The sequence below is a fragment of the Macaca thibetana genome, chromosome 5 (genome assembly GCF_024542745.1).
Source record: "Macaca thibetana thibetana isolate TM-01 chromosome 5, ASM2454274v1, whole genome shotgun sequence".
Lineage (NCBI taxonomy): Eukaryota > Metazoa > Chordata > Mammalia > Primates > Cercopithecidae > Macaca > Macaca thibetana.
Genome location: NC_065582.1, coordinates 60,665,132 through 60,682,097, shown reverse-complemented (window position 1 = coordinate 60,682,097; position 16,966 = coordinate 60,665,132). Strand labels below are relative to the sequence as shown.

At 35.1% G+C, this 16,966-nt stretch overlaps 3 protein-coding genes across 7 annotated transcripts in view; all 3 read right to left on the bottom strand.

Annotated features, from left to right (window-relative positions):
* Positions 1 to 16,966, bottom strand: part of LOC126955052 (peptidyl-prolyl cis-trans isomerase A-like) — a 789,087-nt gene that overhangs the window by 14,951 nt on the left and 757,170 nt on the right. The window lies entirely within an intron of this gene.
* Positions 1 to 16,966, bottom strand: part of SCLT1 (sodium channel and clathrin linker 1) — a 214,627-nt gene that overhangs the window by 101,075 nt on the left and 96,586 nt on the right. For all 5 annotated transcript variants that reach the window (XM_050791221.1, XM_050791223.1, XM_050791219.1 and 2 more), the window contains one exon: positions 14,222 to 14,292. In XM_050791221.1, coding sequence (XP_050647178.1) covers positions 14,222 to 14,292 — 71 coding nt within the window. The remainder of the gene's footprint in view (positions 1 to 14,221; positions 14,293 to 16,966) is intronic.
* On the bottom strand, positions 14,934 to 15,474 carry LOC126955053 (40S ribosomal protein S23-like). The gene has a single exon (XM_050791231.1). The coding sequence runs from the start codon at positions 15,416 to 15,418 to the stop codon at positions 14,987 to 14,989; it is 432 nt and encodes a 143-aa protein (XP_050647188.1). The 5' UTR covers positions 15,419 to 15,474; the 3' UTR covers positions 14,934 to 14,986.

Here is a 16,966-nt window from a genome sequence, read left to right as displayed (position 1 = left end):
GGTAAATGATGTGATATATTGTGTGGAGAATGAATTGCAGTGGAGTAAGAGTGAAAGCAGGTAGACCAGAGAAAAGGGTACTGCAAACAAGAGACAGTGGGGTAGAGGTGATATTGATGATGAGTGGATTTGCGATCATCTATACACAGAGCCAACAGGAGCAGACATAGAGATGAAGCAACAGAGAGCAAGCAAGCAAAAATTCTGAGGTTTGATGATGGCATTAGCTACTGAGATGGGGAGGCCCTCTACTCCTTCATAGCCATTCTGCTTTTATAGGTTTAAATTCTGAGGTTCCATGTATAAGATTTCTTTTTTTTTTTTTAAAGTTTACTGTTAAAAAATAAAAAGTTTGAAAACCACTGACCTAGCAATTCAATTATGGAAATCAACAAAGAGATCAAGGTCAGAGGTGTATACTTGGGAAACGTTATTGAGCTGAAAGTTTGAATTGGGCAGGGTAGATATGATCATCTATGAAGGACAGAAATTGAGTCACATGGTTATAAATCTAAGAAATGTATACTTTTCATAGGTAGGATAAGGAAATGGGGGAAGCAAAAGAAGAAGAAGAAGAAAAAAAAAAAAGCAACAAAAGTCAGAGAAGAAATCATGGCATAAACACAAAAGTCCTGGTAGAGAAATGTTCAAGAAAGGTAGAAAAAAATCATCTGTTAAGGAAAATCAACAACCAAGGAGAATGAGGGAGGCATTTTTAAGGCATAAAAGGTACCAGTAATTCTTGAGGAGAAGAATAGATAGGTGGGGCTAATCCAAACTGAAGAAAACTCCAAAGAGTGATTATAATAAATACAGATTCTTCCAAGCAACACCAAAGAATGGGAAGAGGAAAGTATCTGAGGACTCATCAGGGAGGTCTATACATCTGAGGTCTTAAAAGAACCCTGCAAAAGAGAAACTAAGATTTCAAAACGAAAAGAATATAACTGAAACATACAGAAGGGAACAGAAAGAATTTGGGATTGTACAGTTGGCAAGAAATGGGGGTACAACATAATAGAAAGAGGAGAAAGAAAGAAATGGTTACTCTGGTCGTAGAAATTACAGCAGCAACAAAAAAAGGCAGATTTCCCAGGTCTGGGAGTTAAATAATCCACTATTTATTACAATGTTAATACCAACTCCCAAATCTACTAGCAGGTAATTTGTAAATATTGTATATCCTACCTACAGAGGTTGGATACTAAAGTAGAAGGGAAGTGGGCAAAGACAGTAAATTATATTACATTGCAACCCTGCAAGGAAGGTAACTGCATTTTCATTATAGTAATGAGAAAACTGAAGTCCATGCAGTTAAACAACCTACCCAAGTCACCAGTAAATGGCTGCTTTAGTCTGAGTATCTGTGTCCCTGCAAAATTCATATGTTGAAATCTCATATAAATACAACCTTCATATAACTCTCAATGTAATGATATGAGGTGGGGTCTTCTGGGAGGTGATTAGGTCATGATAGCAGTGCCCTCGAAAATGGGATTAGCGCCCTCATAAGAGAGGCCCAAGGGAGGCTTGTTTGCCCCTTTTACTGCGTGAAGACAAAGAGAGAAGGTGTCATGTATAATCAGGAAACAGCCCCTCACCAAACCCCAAATCTGCCATCTTCTTAATTCTGAACTTCCTGGCCTCCAGACTGTAATAAATATATTTCTGTTGTTTATGAGCTTTTCAGTATGTGGCATTTTGTTATAGCAGCCCCAATGGATTAAGACAATGGCAGAGCCAGAATAAAAAACTAGAGCTGACTTCAAAGCCTATGCTTTTTAAATTTCATACCAGACAGAACCACATTTTTAAAGATAGGTAGAATAATGTAGAGTATTTGCAAAAGAAAGTTATAAACATCAATTAAAATATATTTTGACAGAAAACAGTCATCTACTCTTAGAGGCAAAAGTTCTGAACGATGATGTTATGTATTTGTTTTATTCTTGCCAGAACCCCAAACAAGAAATGTTAATATTAATTAACTGTGGCTAAGGTTCCACTCTTGACTAGTGTGTTCTAAAAGTCTAATAATCAATCTTGTTACTGTCTCTTAAAGATTGAGAGGAAAAAAAAAATATATTGAATAAAGGTGACAGTAATCCCTTTAAATAACATTAAAGTAAAACAGTGTGAAGAAATAGAAAACTGACAGCAAAGCCCTACTCCTTATCTTAAAACCTGTTTTCCATGCTCAGAAAACTAGCTGCCAACACATAAGGAACTGTCTGGCAATTCTATGACTAAGCACATCTGCTCAGGGCCATTTCTCACATGGGATTGTTTCCAAGACACACTATGAATTAAAACTAGTGATCCATGAATTCCAGATTTCCATAGCATTTTTATAATAGAAGACACAATATTATTTAAATTGGAATATGAAACATCTGAGAAAAATATGTTATCTCAGCTAAAATAAAACTATTACCTGGCAAAAGTACATGTCTTTTAAAAAAGTAAGATAGTATATAAAAATTATCAGCACATACATTTTTAAAGAAAAAAATATGCATTTGTAACAAAGATTAAAATGAACACAATGAATGTATACAAACTGTGATTTATATAATTTACATTTTCAGATTTAATATGATAGAGCAATACTAAGAATTACATTCCTATCACATCAGCTCTAATGCTCTTCAATGAAGCCACTTATATATAAGTAATTTTGCTATCATATTTTAAAGATGTTCTGGATTTTATTTCACATTTAAATATAGAGAAACCACTAAACATAAAAAATATTTAAGGCTCTAGCACCCAGTCAAACTTTGAGATTATTGGTAATAAAAACATTTAAAAGTTAATATAGCTTAAAGCCTGGATCTATAATGAGAAACACTAAAAATCTTTTAAATTCATTGTGCAAAGCTTCTATTAATTATATTAAAATGATTTTTTTCAGGTGTGTTGTTTTGGAAATCCAACTTCTAAGTGGTCACACATTTCTGTGTAGCTGAAGGAGACAAAATATAATTTTTAAAAATAATGACAGTTCAAGAAAACAATTGTGCCCTGAGAGGTCAAAGAGCAAAGGACGCAGATAGAAAATCTGCATGAATAAATTAGCTTTGTCTCTCCAATAAAGTGCAATTTAATTATTTAATTAACTGACTCACTCACTCAAGTATTTTTTTGAGCACCTGCCATATGTCTAGTACTGTGCTAGATGATGGCAAGATAAAAATCACCAAATCATAATCCATTCCTTCCAGGGGCTCAAAGACTAGTGTAGAGAGATGGATTTGTAAACAATAAAGTGTTAAAAATGCTGTGACAGTGTAAGATATCAGATCTAACCAACTGCATCTTGCTTCTAACCTCCAAACTCTCTTTGTCCATTCCTGGGCATAGGCTGAATTAGCCTTGGGAAGGAATTTAGTTTATAGTTTAAATAGCCCTTCCCAAAAGCTACACTGTTCTTGTAAAATGAATGAAAGGCCCCGAGCCACCAAGTTAGGATGAGAGGGGCTGGAATTCTAAATATTACCAGCCATTTAGTCTGGAGGTCTTAAGATTTGCAACTTCCCCAATTACTCTTGAAGATAACATTACTATTGTAAACCTAAGATTGTTCTTTTAAGATGTCTTTCCAGGTTTTTGCATTTCTGACAACCGGATGGCCCCACCTGGACCTGCCAACCGGTTCTGTGGCCCCTACTCAGGAACTGACTCAGCATAAGAGGACAGCTTCGAGTCCCTGTGATTTCATCCTTGAGCCAATCAATCAGCACTCCTGACTCACTGGCCCCTACCCGCCAAATTATCCTTAAAAACTCTGATCCCTGAGGGTTTTCGGGGAGACTGATTTGAATAATAATAAAACTCTGGTCTCCCGCCAAAAAAAAAAAAAAAGAAAAAGAAAAAAAATGCTGTGACAGATGTATGTGCAGTCTACAGTTGAGGCACATAGGAAGAAGGCATGTTTGGTACTACAGGAGACTCAAGCTGAGTAATTTGTCAAGTTGAATAATTTGGATTATATCCTATAGGTATTTAGTAACCACTGAAGGAGAGTGACATGATCAGACATATTTTAGAAAGATCACTTTGATAACAGCATGAAAAAGGAAAATGGAGGCCTAAGCTAATTTAGAGGTTACAGCTGTAGCTCAGATGAGAAAGTAATGAAGTGAAAGATCAGAGAGATATTTATAAGGTAGAGTTGGGACAGAAAAGAATTTATGATGTCTCCTAGTTTTCTGAATCAGGAATTGGATGGTACAATTCACGAATATGGATAAAAGATTTGAGAGATAATGATAAGGTTAGTTTGGAGCCTGCTGCTTTTCAGGTGTCTCTGAGCCATGTGGGTAGAGAGAACCAGGAGAACTTCGAGCTAGAAAAATTTAATGAGATCTCATCCTCATAGAAACTGTCGAAGCTACAAAAGTGCGCAAGAGATGAAATGGGTGAAATTAAAATAACTTTGAGGCTATCACATTATACATAAACTTATTATAAAGACTGTTTCTACCCTCAGAGCACAGATGTACATTTTTAAGTTCTTAATGAATATAAAATAAATTGATTTGACAAATTATAGGCTCCTTATATGAAGATAATATCTATGTCTGTTAATGAGATAAGTCCTTAGTGGCTAAGTTATTATTATTTTGAGATGGAGTCTTGCTCTGTTGCCCAGGCTGGAGTACAATGGCACAATCTCAGGTCACTGCAATCTCTGCTTCCTGGGTTCAAGCAATTCTTCTGTCTCAGTCTCCCGAGTAGCTGGGATTATAGGTGCCCACCACCACGCCCAGCTAATTTTTGTATTTTTAGTAGAGATGGGGTTTCACCATGTTCGCCAGGCTGTTCTCAAACTCCTGACCTCAGGTGATCCACCCACCTTGGCCTCCAAAAGTGCTGAGATTACAGGCTTGAGCTACCATACCTGGCCAGCTAAAATTATTTTTAACAAATATTCTGATGATGCTACTCTGATGAAACGTTAATAAGGAACCCATGCAAATGCTTTACTTAATCTTTTTTTTTTTTTTGAGACGGAGTTTCACTCTTGTTGCCCAGGCTGGAGTGCAAAGGTGTGATCTCAGCTCATTGCAACCTCTGCCTCCCAGGTTCAAGTGATTCTCCTGCCCCAGCCTCCCTAGTAGCTGGGATTATAGGCATGTGCCACCAAGTTCGGCTAATTTTGTATTTTTAGTAGAGATGGGGTTTCTCCATATTGGTCAGGCTGGTCTTGAACTCCCGACCTCAGGTGATCCGCCTGCCTGAGCCTCCCAAAGTGCTGGGATTACACGCGTAAGCCACAGCGCCCGGCCACTACTTAGTCTTTATAGTACATCCTTTTAAAAGATAACATTGGTTATTCCTAAAAATATATAATAAAGGACAATCTTTCCCTTCGAAGACTTTACAAGGCAGGCATAAAATCTAAGCACATGAGAGTTGGAAAATAATTATCATCATAACTCAGTTGGATATATATTATAAATAAGTATATAAGACAAAAAAGCACCTCTGGAAAAACAGTATAAATCTAAGTTTAAATGAATAAATACTGAGTAGGTTCACAAGAATAAAAGAGTAAAAATCTGGTAGAATGAATGAGATAAGTCTTTTGGGAGACGGCAAGTTTTAGCTAGGTTTAGAAAATTATAAATTTTCTGAAAAACAGAATGATCTAAGGCAAAAAGGAGGTTACCAAAAGTTTTTCTGAGAAACAGCAATATGACTACTTTTCTGTATAACTGGAGGGTTAAGGAAGATCAGGTGAATGAAGGTTCTTAAGAAAATAGGCTGAAGAGTTTTATCTACTATGACAAGGTATCACCAAAAACTCTCAAAATGAAATATGATTAAAGCTTTAATTATAAATTCACATGGTTTTAACTTTTTTGCACCACACTATCAGACAACAAATGAAATTAATGTGTTTCAGTATAAGCACAAACTTAAACAACTCTAGTGCTTAAGCAGTTTCTAATTTAGTTATTCTTGGCATGGTTACATAGAGCATCTCAAAACCTAAATTCTGGTAATGTCAATATGCCCATCATTCAGAATCTGTCATACTTGAAAGCAACACCCTCTTCCCTAAAAGAAGCATCTGTTTATCCTTATGTTCCTTCAAATCTGTGGCAGGAAAAGCAAGTATAGTTTTATGTATACAACTCTGAACTGCTTAATGTTAAGCTATGGAATACTGTCAGTAAATATTATGGCAAAGTTGCTCATGGACAATTAAACACTTAAGACATTTTAGGCTTTGGAAAACTGCAACTAGTTTTATCAATCTCTAAACTCAATGTATAATCCTTAGGCCCTAATGTCCATGCTAAATGATCTTCCAGGCAGATGTCAAAAATCAAAGTATCTACTCATCATACTTTTTCCCCCCAATCAACTCTCCTACTTAACTTCCCTACTGCTGTGCATACTGTCAGAGAGCTAGGCTTAGATGCTCACTAGATTAGTAGTTGCAAGATGTGAGTTCTAATTTGGCTTTTCCATGAATTCGTTGTGCAACTCTGGACAAGACAAATAGTTTCTAAGCCTTTGGTTCACTTTGAGTTTTCTATAAAATTAGGAAGTTAAACTAGATGAACATTAACATACCTTCTAGCAATAAAATTTCACGATTCTTCCCCTGTCCTTTAGTCCAATATTATGAAGTTCGGCCCATTTTTCCTATATAGATTTTTTATATGCATTTTTATTCTCTATTTCCATTACTATAATATGATTGTAGGTCTTTATGAACCAGTTTCCTTACTCATCCTTCCAGGATCTCTACCTTCTAATTTATCCTAAGTATGCCAAAAATCTTATATTCTTTTTTTCCTTCTACTCTTTTCTTAACCTTGAATGCAGAGTTGAACTTTTACACTATTCACTCCATGACCTGTTATCATTATCAGCTGTAAAAGATGTTTTCATTTGTTTATTTTTGTTTTTTGCTTATTCCCAATCCCTTTCTCATTCTCCTCCATTTCATAAGTTCACATAAAAATGTGATATGTCCTCAGATATACACATTTTCTGGTAAAACATATATTGTTATTACAAGCATGTGTTTTATGCTAGAGATCCATATATTTTACTTTTTAAATATAAACATTGTTTTCTAGTTCTACCCATGATGCTGTAACTACATCTTTTCATGTAAATATGTGTTTCTAAATAATGCACAGTATTTCACAGGATGTAATTACCACATTTTACTGTTCATTCCCTTAGTTACAGATACCTAGGTTGTCTTCAATTCTCTACTTCCACAAATAGCCTCATTCCACAGAGACAATCATTAACTTGAAGTAAGGATACATAATTTCTGGGAATGGTACTTTATTCTCTTGTAATGCACACACACATACACTACATATATATGTAATAGACATATAATTTTTACTATATATTATGAATATATATTGATATATCCATATACATATATCAATGATCAATACACACTATTGTTTAAAACATTTAAACTGTATCGCACTGTAATTTTTTGGCCTCGTTATTACACTCCACATTTTTACATTGATTGCTGAGTATGAAGTAGTATCACGGTTTTTACTTGCATTTTCCTGATCGCTGTAACTTTTGAAATGCTTATTCATATCCTTTGCCTAATTTTTGATGAGTTAATTATTCTTATTGATACTTAATCAGTTAATGTGTCCTTAACACTAATCTGTTGTCAGTTACAATACATGCACTGTAAATGTCTTCTCACAGACTATGAGTTGTCTTTTCATTTGACTTATATTGTTTTTGTAACAGAAGCCTAATATTTTAACATATTTAAGTAAAGAAATCTTTTCCTTTTTGCCTTGTATATAAATCTTTTGTTTTTTTCATGATAGGCTAATTTTAATTTTTGTAGAGATGGGGTTTCACCATGTTGGCCAGGCTGGTCTCAAAATCCTGACCTTAGGTGATCTGTCTGCCTCGGCCTCCCAAAGTGCTGGGATTACAGGCATAAGCCACTGCGCCCAGCCTAAATCTTGATTAAGAAGTATTTCTCTAAGGAGAGGAAGCAGAGCAAGATGGCTGAATAGAACTCTCCAACAACTGTTCCCCTGCAAAAATACCAAATTGAATGACCACTCACATAAGAAAGCATCTTCATAAGAACCAAAAAATCATGTGAGTGATTACAATACCTGGTTTGAACATAGTATCAAGGAAAGAGGTACCGATGAGTGTAGGAAAGACAGTTTTTCATTACCTATACAAACTGCCCACAATCCCAAGCAGTGCAGAGTGGACAGATAATTTGTGTGCTAGAGGGAGGGTGAAGTAAGTGTTGAACTTTGCATTAGAACTCAGTGCTGTCCTGTCACAGTAGAACACAACACAGGCTAGAATTCCACCAGCACCCATGGAGAGAGCATTTAGACCAGCCCCAAACCAGAGGGGAATTCACCGTCCCAGTGGGAGGAAACCAAGTCTCTGCTGCCTTCACTACCACTGACTAAAGTAGCCTGGGCCTGGAATAAATTTAAGTGGTAGTCAGGCCACAAGGACTGCAGTCCTAAGGCAAGCCCTGGTACTGCACTGGTCTCAGAGGCAGTGCACTTAGGGTACAACCCAGTGTGACCAGCAGTGGCAGCCAAGGGATTGCCTGTGTCATCCCTTCCCAAACTCCAGGCAGTACTGCTCCAAAGAGACTCTTTCTGCGTGGGGAAAGGGGAAGGAAGAGTATAGAAGACTGTGTCTTGCAACTTGAATACTAGCTCAGCCACAGTAAAAGCACCAAGCAGATTTCTGAAGTCCCAGATTCTAGATTTTTGCACCTGAATGGGTTTCTAGACTCACTCTGTGCTAGAAGAGAATCCACTCCTCTAATGGGATGCACCCCATCCTGGCAGAATTCACCCCCTGCTAACTGAAGTGGTCCTGGGCCTTGAATAAACATCAGGCAGTGGTGGCTGCAGGCCTTGGGTTAGCCCCAGTACCGTACTGGTCTGCAGGGATTCAGGTGTGACTCTGTGTAGTGCTAGCTGTGAAAGCCATGAGAATGGCCACGTCACCTCTCCCCAACTCCAGACAGCACAGTGCACAGAGAGACTCCTTCTGATTGTGGAAGGAGTAAGAGACTTTGCCTGGTTACCCAGGGAATTATCCCTCATCTTACCGAAGTCTAGCAAGTCTGTGTATGCAGGAGGATCTAAGAGCTGCAGCATTCCTAGGCTTCGATTCCTTAGGAATCCTTACGAATTCCTAAGGAATCGAAGCCTAGGAATGGTTCTGAAATGGCTTCTGCAATGTTCTGAAATGGCTGCAATAATTGCAGGCTTAGGTCACAACACTCAATCTCTTTTAGATTCGTGGAAAGCCCACTCAAGAAGGAAGAATACAAACAAGCCAAGACTGCAAAAATTATAATAAATACCTAACTCTTCATTGCGCAGATACCAATGAGCCTCCACAAGTACAAAGAACATTCAGGAAAAACATGACCTTACCAGATGAACTAAATAAGGCACCAGTGTAACCAATCCTAGAGTGACAGAAATATGTGACCTTACACACAAGGAATTCAAAGTATTAATTGCTGTTTTGGGGAAGCTCAACAAGTTTCAAGATAACAGAAGGAATTCAGAATCCTGTCAGAAATTTGACAGAGACTGAAATAATTTTTTAAAAGTCATGTAGAAATTCTGGAGTTGAAAAATTCAGTTGAAAAACTGACAAATGCATCACTCTCTCAAAAGCAGAACTGAACAACTAGAAGAATCCATGAGCTTGAAGACAGGCTATACGAAAATACACACTCAGAGGAGAAAAAAAGAATGAAACATGCCTACAATATCTTTAAAACAGTCTTAAAGGGGCAAATCTAAGAGTTACTGGTCTTAAAGAGGATGTACTAAGAGAGATGATGTAGAAAGTTTATTCAAAGAATAATAACAGAGAACTTTCCAAACTCACAGAAAGATATGAATATCCAGGTACAAGAAGGTCAAAGAACACCAAGCAGATTCAAACCAAATAAGACTACTTCTGGACATATAATAATCAAAGTCTCGAAGGTCAAGGATAAAGGATCTTAAAAGCAGCAAGAGAAGAGAAGCAAATAATATGTAAAAGAAAAACTGTCCTTCAAACATAGAGGAGAAATTAAAACTTTCACAGAAAAAAAAAAAAAAAAAAGCTTATGGAATTTGTCAACACCAAACCTGTCTTACAAGAAATGTTAAAGGGAGTTCTTCAATCCAAAAGAAAAGGATGTTCATTAGTAACAAGATATCATCTGAAGATATAAAACTCACTGGCAACAGTAAGTACACAGACAAATACAGAATAGTCTAACTCTGGTCAGACACCTTTAATTCTAATTGTGATGTATAAACCACTAATACCTTTCGTCAGAAGACTAGAAGACAGACTTACCAAAAATGATAAATACTACAACTTTTGAAGAGATAGACAATATAAAATATACATAAATAGAGACAACAAATCAAAAAGCAGTGGAGATGAAGTTAAAGTGTGGAGTTTTAAATTCTCTTTGCTTATTTTTCTTTATAATCAGAGTTAAGTTGTCGTCAGTTTAAAACAATTGGTTATAGTATTTGCAAGCCTCATGGTAACCACAAAATAAAAACTATAATAGATACAAAAAAATCTGAAAAGCCAAGAAATTAAAATCTACTACAAGAGAAAGTCACTTTTACACAAAGGAAGACAGAAAGGAAGGGAGGACCAACAATACAATCCCAGAAAAAAAGTAACAAAATGGCAGTAGTGAGTCCTTACCTATTACTAATAACACTAAATGTAACTGGACTGAATTCTCAAATAAAAAAAAAGTAGCTGAATAGAAAAAAAATAAGACCTAATCATATACTGCCTACAAGAAACTCATTTCATCTATAAAGACACCCAAAGACTGAAAATATAGGAAATATTTTCAATATTTCCATGCAAACAAAAACCCCAAAAGAGCAAGCGTAGCTATACTTACACCAGATAAAATAGATTTCAAGACAAAAATTGTAAAGAGAGTCAAAAATGTTATTATATAATGATAAAGGGGTCAATCCCACAAAAGGATATAAGAATTATAAATATATATGTACTCAATGCTGGAACATCCACATATATAAAGCAAATATTAAAACTAAAGATAAAGTTAGACACCAATAAAATAATAGCTGAGAACTTCAACACCCCTCTTTCAGAACTGGACAGATAATCTACATAGAATATCAACAAAGAAACATTAGATTCAATTTGTACTATAGACTATATTGACCTAATAAACATTTACAGAGTATTTCATCCAACAGGTGAAAAATACACGTTCTTCTTCTCAGTATATGAAACAGTCTCAAGGACAGAACATATATTAGGCCATAAAACAAGTCCCCAAAATTCAAACAAACTGAAATTATATAAAGTATCTTTTCTGACTACAAAGGAATAAAACTAAAATTCAGTAACAAGAGGAACTTGAAACAACACAAACATAAGGAAATTAAACAATATGCTCCTGAATGACCATTGAGTCAATTAACCAATTTAGAAGGAAATTTAAATATTTGTTAAATAAAAATAGAAACAATGTATCACAACCTACAGATACAGCAAAAGCAGCACTAAAAGTGAAGTTTATAGTAATAGACACCTCCATCAAAAAGTAGAAAAACTTCAAATAAACAACCTAAGGATATTTATTAAACAACTGGAAAAGCAAGAGAAAACCAAACTTAACATTAGTATAAGAAATAATAAAGAGCAGAGCAGAAATAAATAAAATTCAGACTAAAAAATACAAAAGATAAATGAAAAAAAGTTGTTTTTTTAAGACAAACAAAATCAACAAATCTTTAGCCAATCTAAAAAAAAAAAAAAAATACGGAAGACTCAGGTAAATAAAATGAGATGAAGAAGGAGATATTACAACTGAAACCACAAAAATTCAAAATATCATTAGAAACTATTATGAAAAACAATATGCCAATAAATTAGAAAATCTAGAAGAAATGAATAAATTCCTAGAAACATCCGACCTACCAAGATTTAACCATGAAGAAATACAAAACTTGAACAGACCAATAACAAATAAAGAGATAGAAGCGGCAATAAAAAATCTCCCATCAAAGAAAAGACTGGGACTTGATGGCTTCATTGCTGGATTCTATTGAACATTTAAAGAAGAACTAATACCAATCCTACTCTAACTATTCCAAAAAATTGTGAAAGGAATACTTCCAAACTTATTCAGTATCACCCTGATACCAAAACCAGACAAAGACACAGCACAATAAGGAATGCTATACGCCAACATCTCTGATGAACACAGATGAAAAAATCCTCAACAAAATATTAGGAAACTCAATTCAACAACATATTAAAGAGATCATTCTTCATGATCAAGTGGGATTCATCCCAGGGATGCATGGATGGTTCAATACGTGAAAATCAATAAATGTGATATATCAACAGAACAAAAGACAAAAACCATATGATAATTTCAATTGATGCTGAAAAAGCATTTGATAAAATTCAACATCCCTTTTTGATAAAAACTCTAAAGAAAACCTGGGTATAAGAGAAACATATCTCAACACAGTAAAAGTAATGTATGACAAACCCACAGCTAATATCATACTGAATGGGGAAAAACTGAAAGCCTTTCTGCTAATATCTGGAACAAGACAAGGATACCTACTTTCACCACTATTATTCAACACAGTGTAAGAAGTCCTAGCCAAAATAGTTAGACAAGAGAAGGAAATAAAGGGCACCCAAATTGGAAAGGAAGAAGTTAAATTATCCTTGTTCGCAGATGACATGATCTTATATTTAGAAAAACCTAAAGATTCAATCAAAAAAACTATTAGATTGGATAAATTAAGTAAAGTTGCCACATACAAGATCACCAAACAAACAAAAATCAGTATTATTTCTATATGCCAACTGAACAATCTGGGAAAAAAAAAAAAAAAAAACCAAGAACTTTACAATAGCTACAAATAAAACAAAATACTCAGGAACAAATAACCAAAGAAGTAAAAGAAACCTAAAAGAAAACTATTAAACTTTGATGAAAGAAATTGAAGATGACACAAAACAATGGAAAGATATTCCATGTTCATGAATCGGAAGAATTAATATTGTTAAAGTATCCATAGTACCCAAAGCAATCAAATCTATAGATTAAATGCAATCAAAATACCAATGACATTCTTTACAGAAATAGAAAAAAATCCTAAAATTTAAAGGGAACCAAAAAAGATATAGGATAAAGCAATCCTGAGCAAAGAGAACAAAGCTAGAGGCATCACATTAACTGACTTCAAATTACACTACAAACTTACAGTAAACAAAACAGAATGGTACTGGCATAAAAACAGACACATAGATGAATTGAACAGACAGAGAACCCAGAAATAAATCAATGCATTTACAGTCAATGCATTTTCAACCCCTATTTCTCGCCATAAACCCAAATCAAATCAAAATGTATCAAAGACTAAATCTAAGACCTGAAACTATGAAACTACTAGAAGAAAACGTCAGGGAAACACTCCAGACATTTGTATGGGTAAAGATTTCTTGAGGAGGACTTCAAAAGTACAGGCAACCAAAGCAAAAATGTACATATGGGATCATATCAAGCTAAAAAGCTTCTGGACAGCAAAGGAAACAATAAGTAAATGAAAAAACTCACAGAATGGAAGAAAATATTTGTAAACTACCCACTGGACAAGGGATTAATAACCAGAATTGGAATATATAAAGAGCTAAAACGACTCAAGAGGAAGAAAAAGAACAAATAATGGGCAAAATATCTGAATAGTCATTTCTCAAAAGAAGACATACAAATGGACAATAGGTATATGAAAAAATGCTCAAATGATTTGTGGGTTCCCCATTCGTGGGTTCAACCAATTGCAGATTGAAAATATTTTTAAACAATAAAAATAATCAAAATCAGATTATTTAAAGTATATGGGAAGATGTGCATAGGTTATATATAAATACTATGTCATTTTATATAAGGGACTTGAACATCTGTGTATTTAGAGGTCTGACTGTGTATCACAGTTATCTCCTAATAATCTTGGTTTCAGTTTCTTCCCATCCTAACAGATCATACACACAAAAAGATATTGACAGAAGCTTAACAAAAGGAAGGAAAAAAAAAACACCCATAGGGAAAATTACAGCATCATCAGCTCCCTTGAAGAAAAATAATTAACAATGAAATAATGAAACTCATTTTTGAAAATACCTAAGTTTTTTTCGGAGTTGTTCGATCATCACACTTTGTTCAGTTACTGTTTTCAGAAACTGTTGGTTAGTCTGCCACGAGAAAAATAAAAGTATCAGTATTAGAATATTTAATAATCGTATCTTTAAAGATGACACATCAGACATACAAGTAGAAAAAAAATTTAGTGAGATTTATGAAATGATTAGAGTTTTTGAGGGTAAAATGTAACGTTGGCCTTCTTTCCTTGCCTTTACTACTTCATTGGATACCTGTTTCACTTGAAACTACCTACACATGCATTCCTGTCTTATGGCTTTCTTTGGCTATCTGAATCTCTTTTGCTCATCTATCCAACTGTGCATAAATCTATAAGTGTTACAGAAATAATGTTCCACCCTGTTCTGAGCAGCCTGACATGTCTGAAGGGGACTGGCACATAAAAGACCCAAACTCCCTTCTTGCATGGGTGAAGTAACTCTGAGGCTTGTGTTCTACACTGTCTTTCAGAATTCATTAAGTTTTAGTTACTCACAGTGTTAACTTCCTTAATTTTAAAAAGCCTTTTATTGGCTGTCTTCTCTTCTCTTTGGTACCACTTCCCCACCTTCTTACTGGTGCTCCCTGGTATTACTTACTAAACAAATGACATGTTTTGGAACTTTTTCCTGAAGGTCAGCTTCTGGAGAAATCCATAGTAAGATATGAAGTAGTCTTCTAAATGTAGAACTACTTTTTTTTTTGGCATAAGAAAATTTATTACTACAGTGTTTGTACCATTAAAATTTATGATCTTGGTCTTTCCTTCTTGCCTTTGTACAGGGCCAGAAGAGACACACTGGCTACTTTGACAACCTTAAAGCGGACTCCAGGAATATCACCAACAGCATGACCTTTGCAACCAAATCCAGCAACCAGAACTTCATCGTTTTCCTCAATAAAGTTCAAGCAACCGTCGTTGGGTACAAAGGCTGTGATTTTCTTGCCATTCTTGATCAGCTGGACCCTGACACACTTCCTAATGGCAGAATTTGGCTGTTTGGCTTCAACTCCTACTTTTTCCAGGACGTTTTCTTTTGCATGAGAAGCACCTCCAAAAGGGTTGACCTTCAGGGCTATGCCCAAATGGGCTTTCTTGTACTGTTTATCATGCCACTTCTGGTCTCGTCGGTGACTGCGGAGCTTCCTAGCAGTACGAAGTCCACGACACTTGCCCATCCTGTCGGCGCCACCGGCCTGAGCGAAAGAGAGAAGCAGCCAGAACTACTTTTCTTAAAGGAATTGATTTTCTTCCATAACTGCTGGTTTTATCCATGATGATACAAATTCCTTATCCCTTTTCTTTATATATTATGGTTTCTCCTGATTGATCTTAATAATTTTGATTTAATCCTGTCCCAACATATCATGCTTACATTTCTCCAACTAAAGTCCCTGAGATAGCTTTCATTGTGCTTCTCTCATGCTCTATTTGAGCTCATTGACTTCATATTTTTAACATACTATTGTATTTTCCTCTGCCCAGGATGTCCTCATTCTGTCTGCATTCATTCCTCAATACCATGTGTGTTTTACTCATTCTCAGGTAAAATTTACCATTTCCTTTCTGCATTTTGATAAAACTTAATACATATCTTTTCAATGCACATTATATTTAAATATTAAAGTGTAGGTATTCCTGATTAAAATATGAGCCTTTTTAAAGGATCAGCTTTTCCCAGAACTCCCAGTGCCTGGCACATGATTGAGTACATCACAGGCACAACTAGTGTTTTATTATATATACTGTCTTGGCACTAGCGTACTTAATGCTTGTGTTTTTGACCATTTGGGAACACCTCAAAGATAGATTACATAGAGCACTTAACAGAAGAATAAGCTAAAATTCTGCATTTTAAGAATCTAGTGCTGGAAACCTAGGTGCTTAACTTGCTAGCAAGCCTAGTAAGAGCTCCACAACTGCATCTGAATATGGAATAGTTGTTCTATATTTATGATCATAAAGAAAATTATGTACTATATTAATATTTTAGAATTAAGAGACTCAAGAAGGTGTAGGGAAGCATCCTTTTCAACCATCATCTATTTAGCACCTTTTTCACTGATTATTTCATATGTCAGCCTGTTTTACCAAGGAGACACAGATTTTATGGTTGATGCATTTCTGCAACTTAGAGAACCTATACTTTCATGCAAGATAGTTAGTATGCAATTAAATATTTTTGAGTAAATTGTAGAGATGAGCAAATATTAAAAAACATTTCAGTAAAGCAAACCTATGGGAAATGTGAAATTATAATATATCTACAGCATAATAAATAGAAATATGTACTTTTATGTACCATTCATGTCAGAGCATATCTGTTACATATTACTGATTTGCATTGGTAAAGACAGATATTTATTTGTATCAATTTGTAGTAAGAATACTTACATGAGTTATACACTTCTAAAACATGTTTAAGCGTACAATACGTAATTGTTGACTACAGGTACAATACTGCACAGATCTCTAGAGGTTATTCATCTTGTTTGACTGAAAATTCACGTGTGTTGATTAGTAAGTCCCTATTTCTTCTCCCCATAGGCCCTGGTAGTCACCATTCCAATCTCTGTTTCTATAAATCTGTCTACTATAGATACTTCCATATAAGTAAAATCATACAGTGTTTGTCTTTCTGTGACTGGCTTATTTCATTTAATGCTCTCAAAGTTTATTCATGTTATCACATATTGCATAATTTCCTTCTTTTTAAAGGCTGAATA

Coding starts and splice junctions, on each gene's coding strand:
- LOC126955053 (XM_050791231.1), bottom strand. CDS start 15,418: ATGGGCAAGTGTCGTGGACTTCGTACTGCTAGGAAGCTCCGCAGTCAC.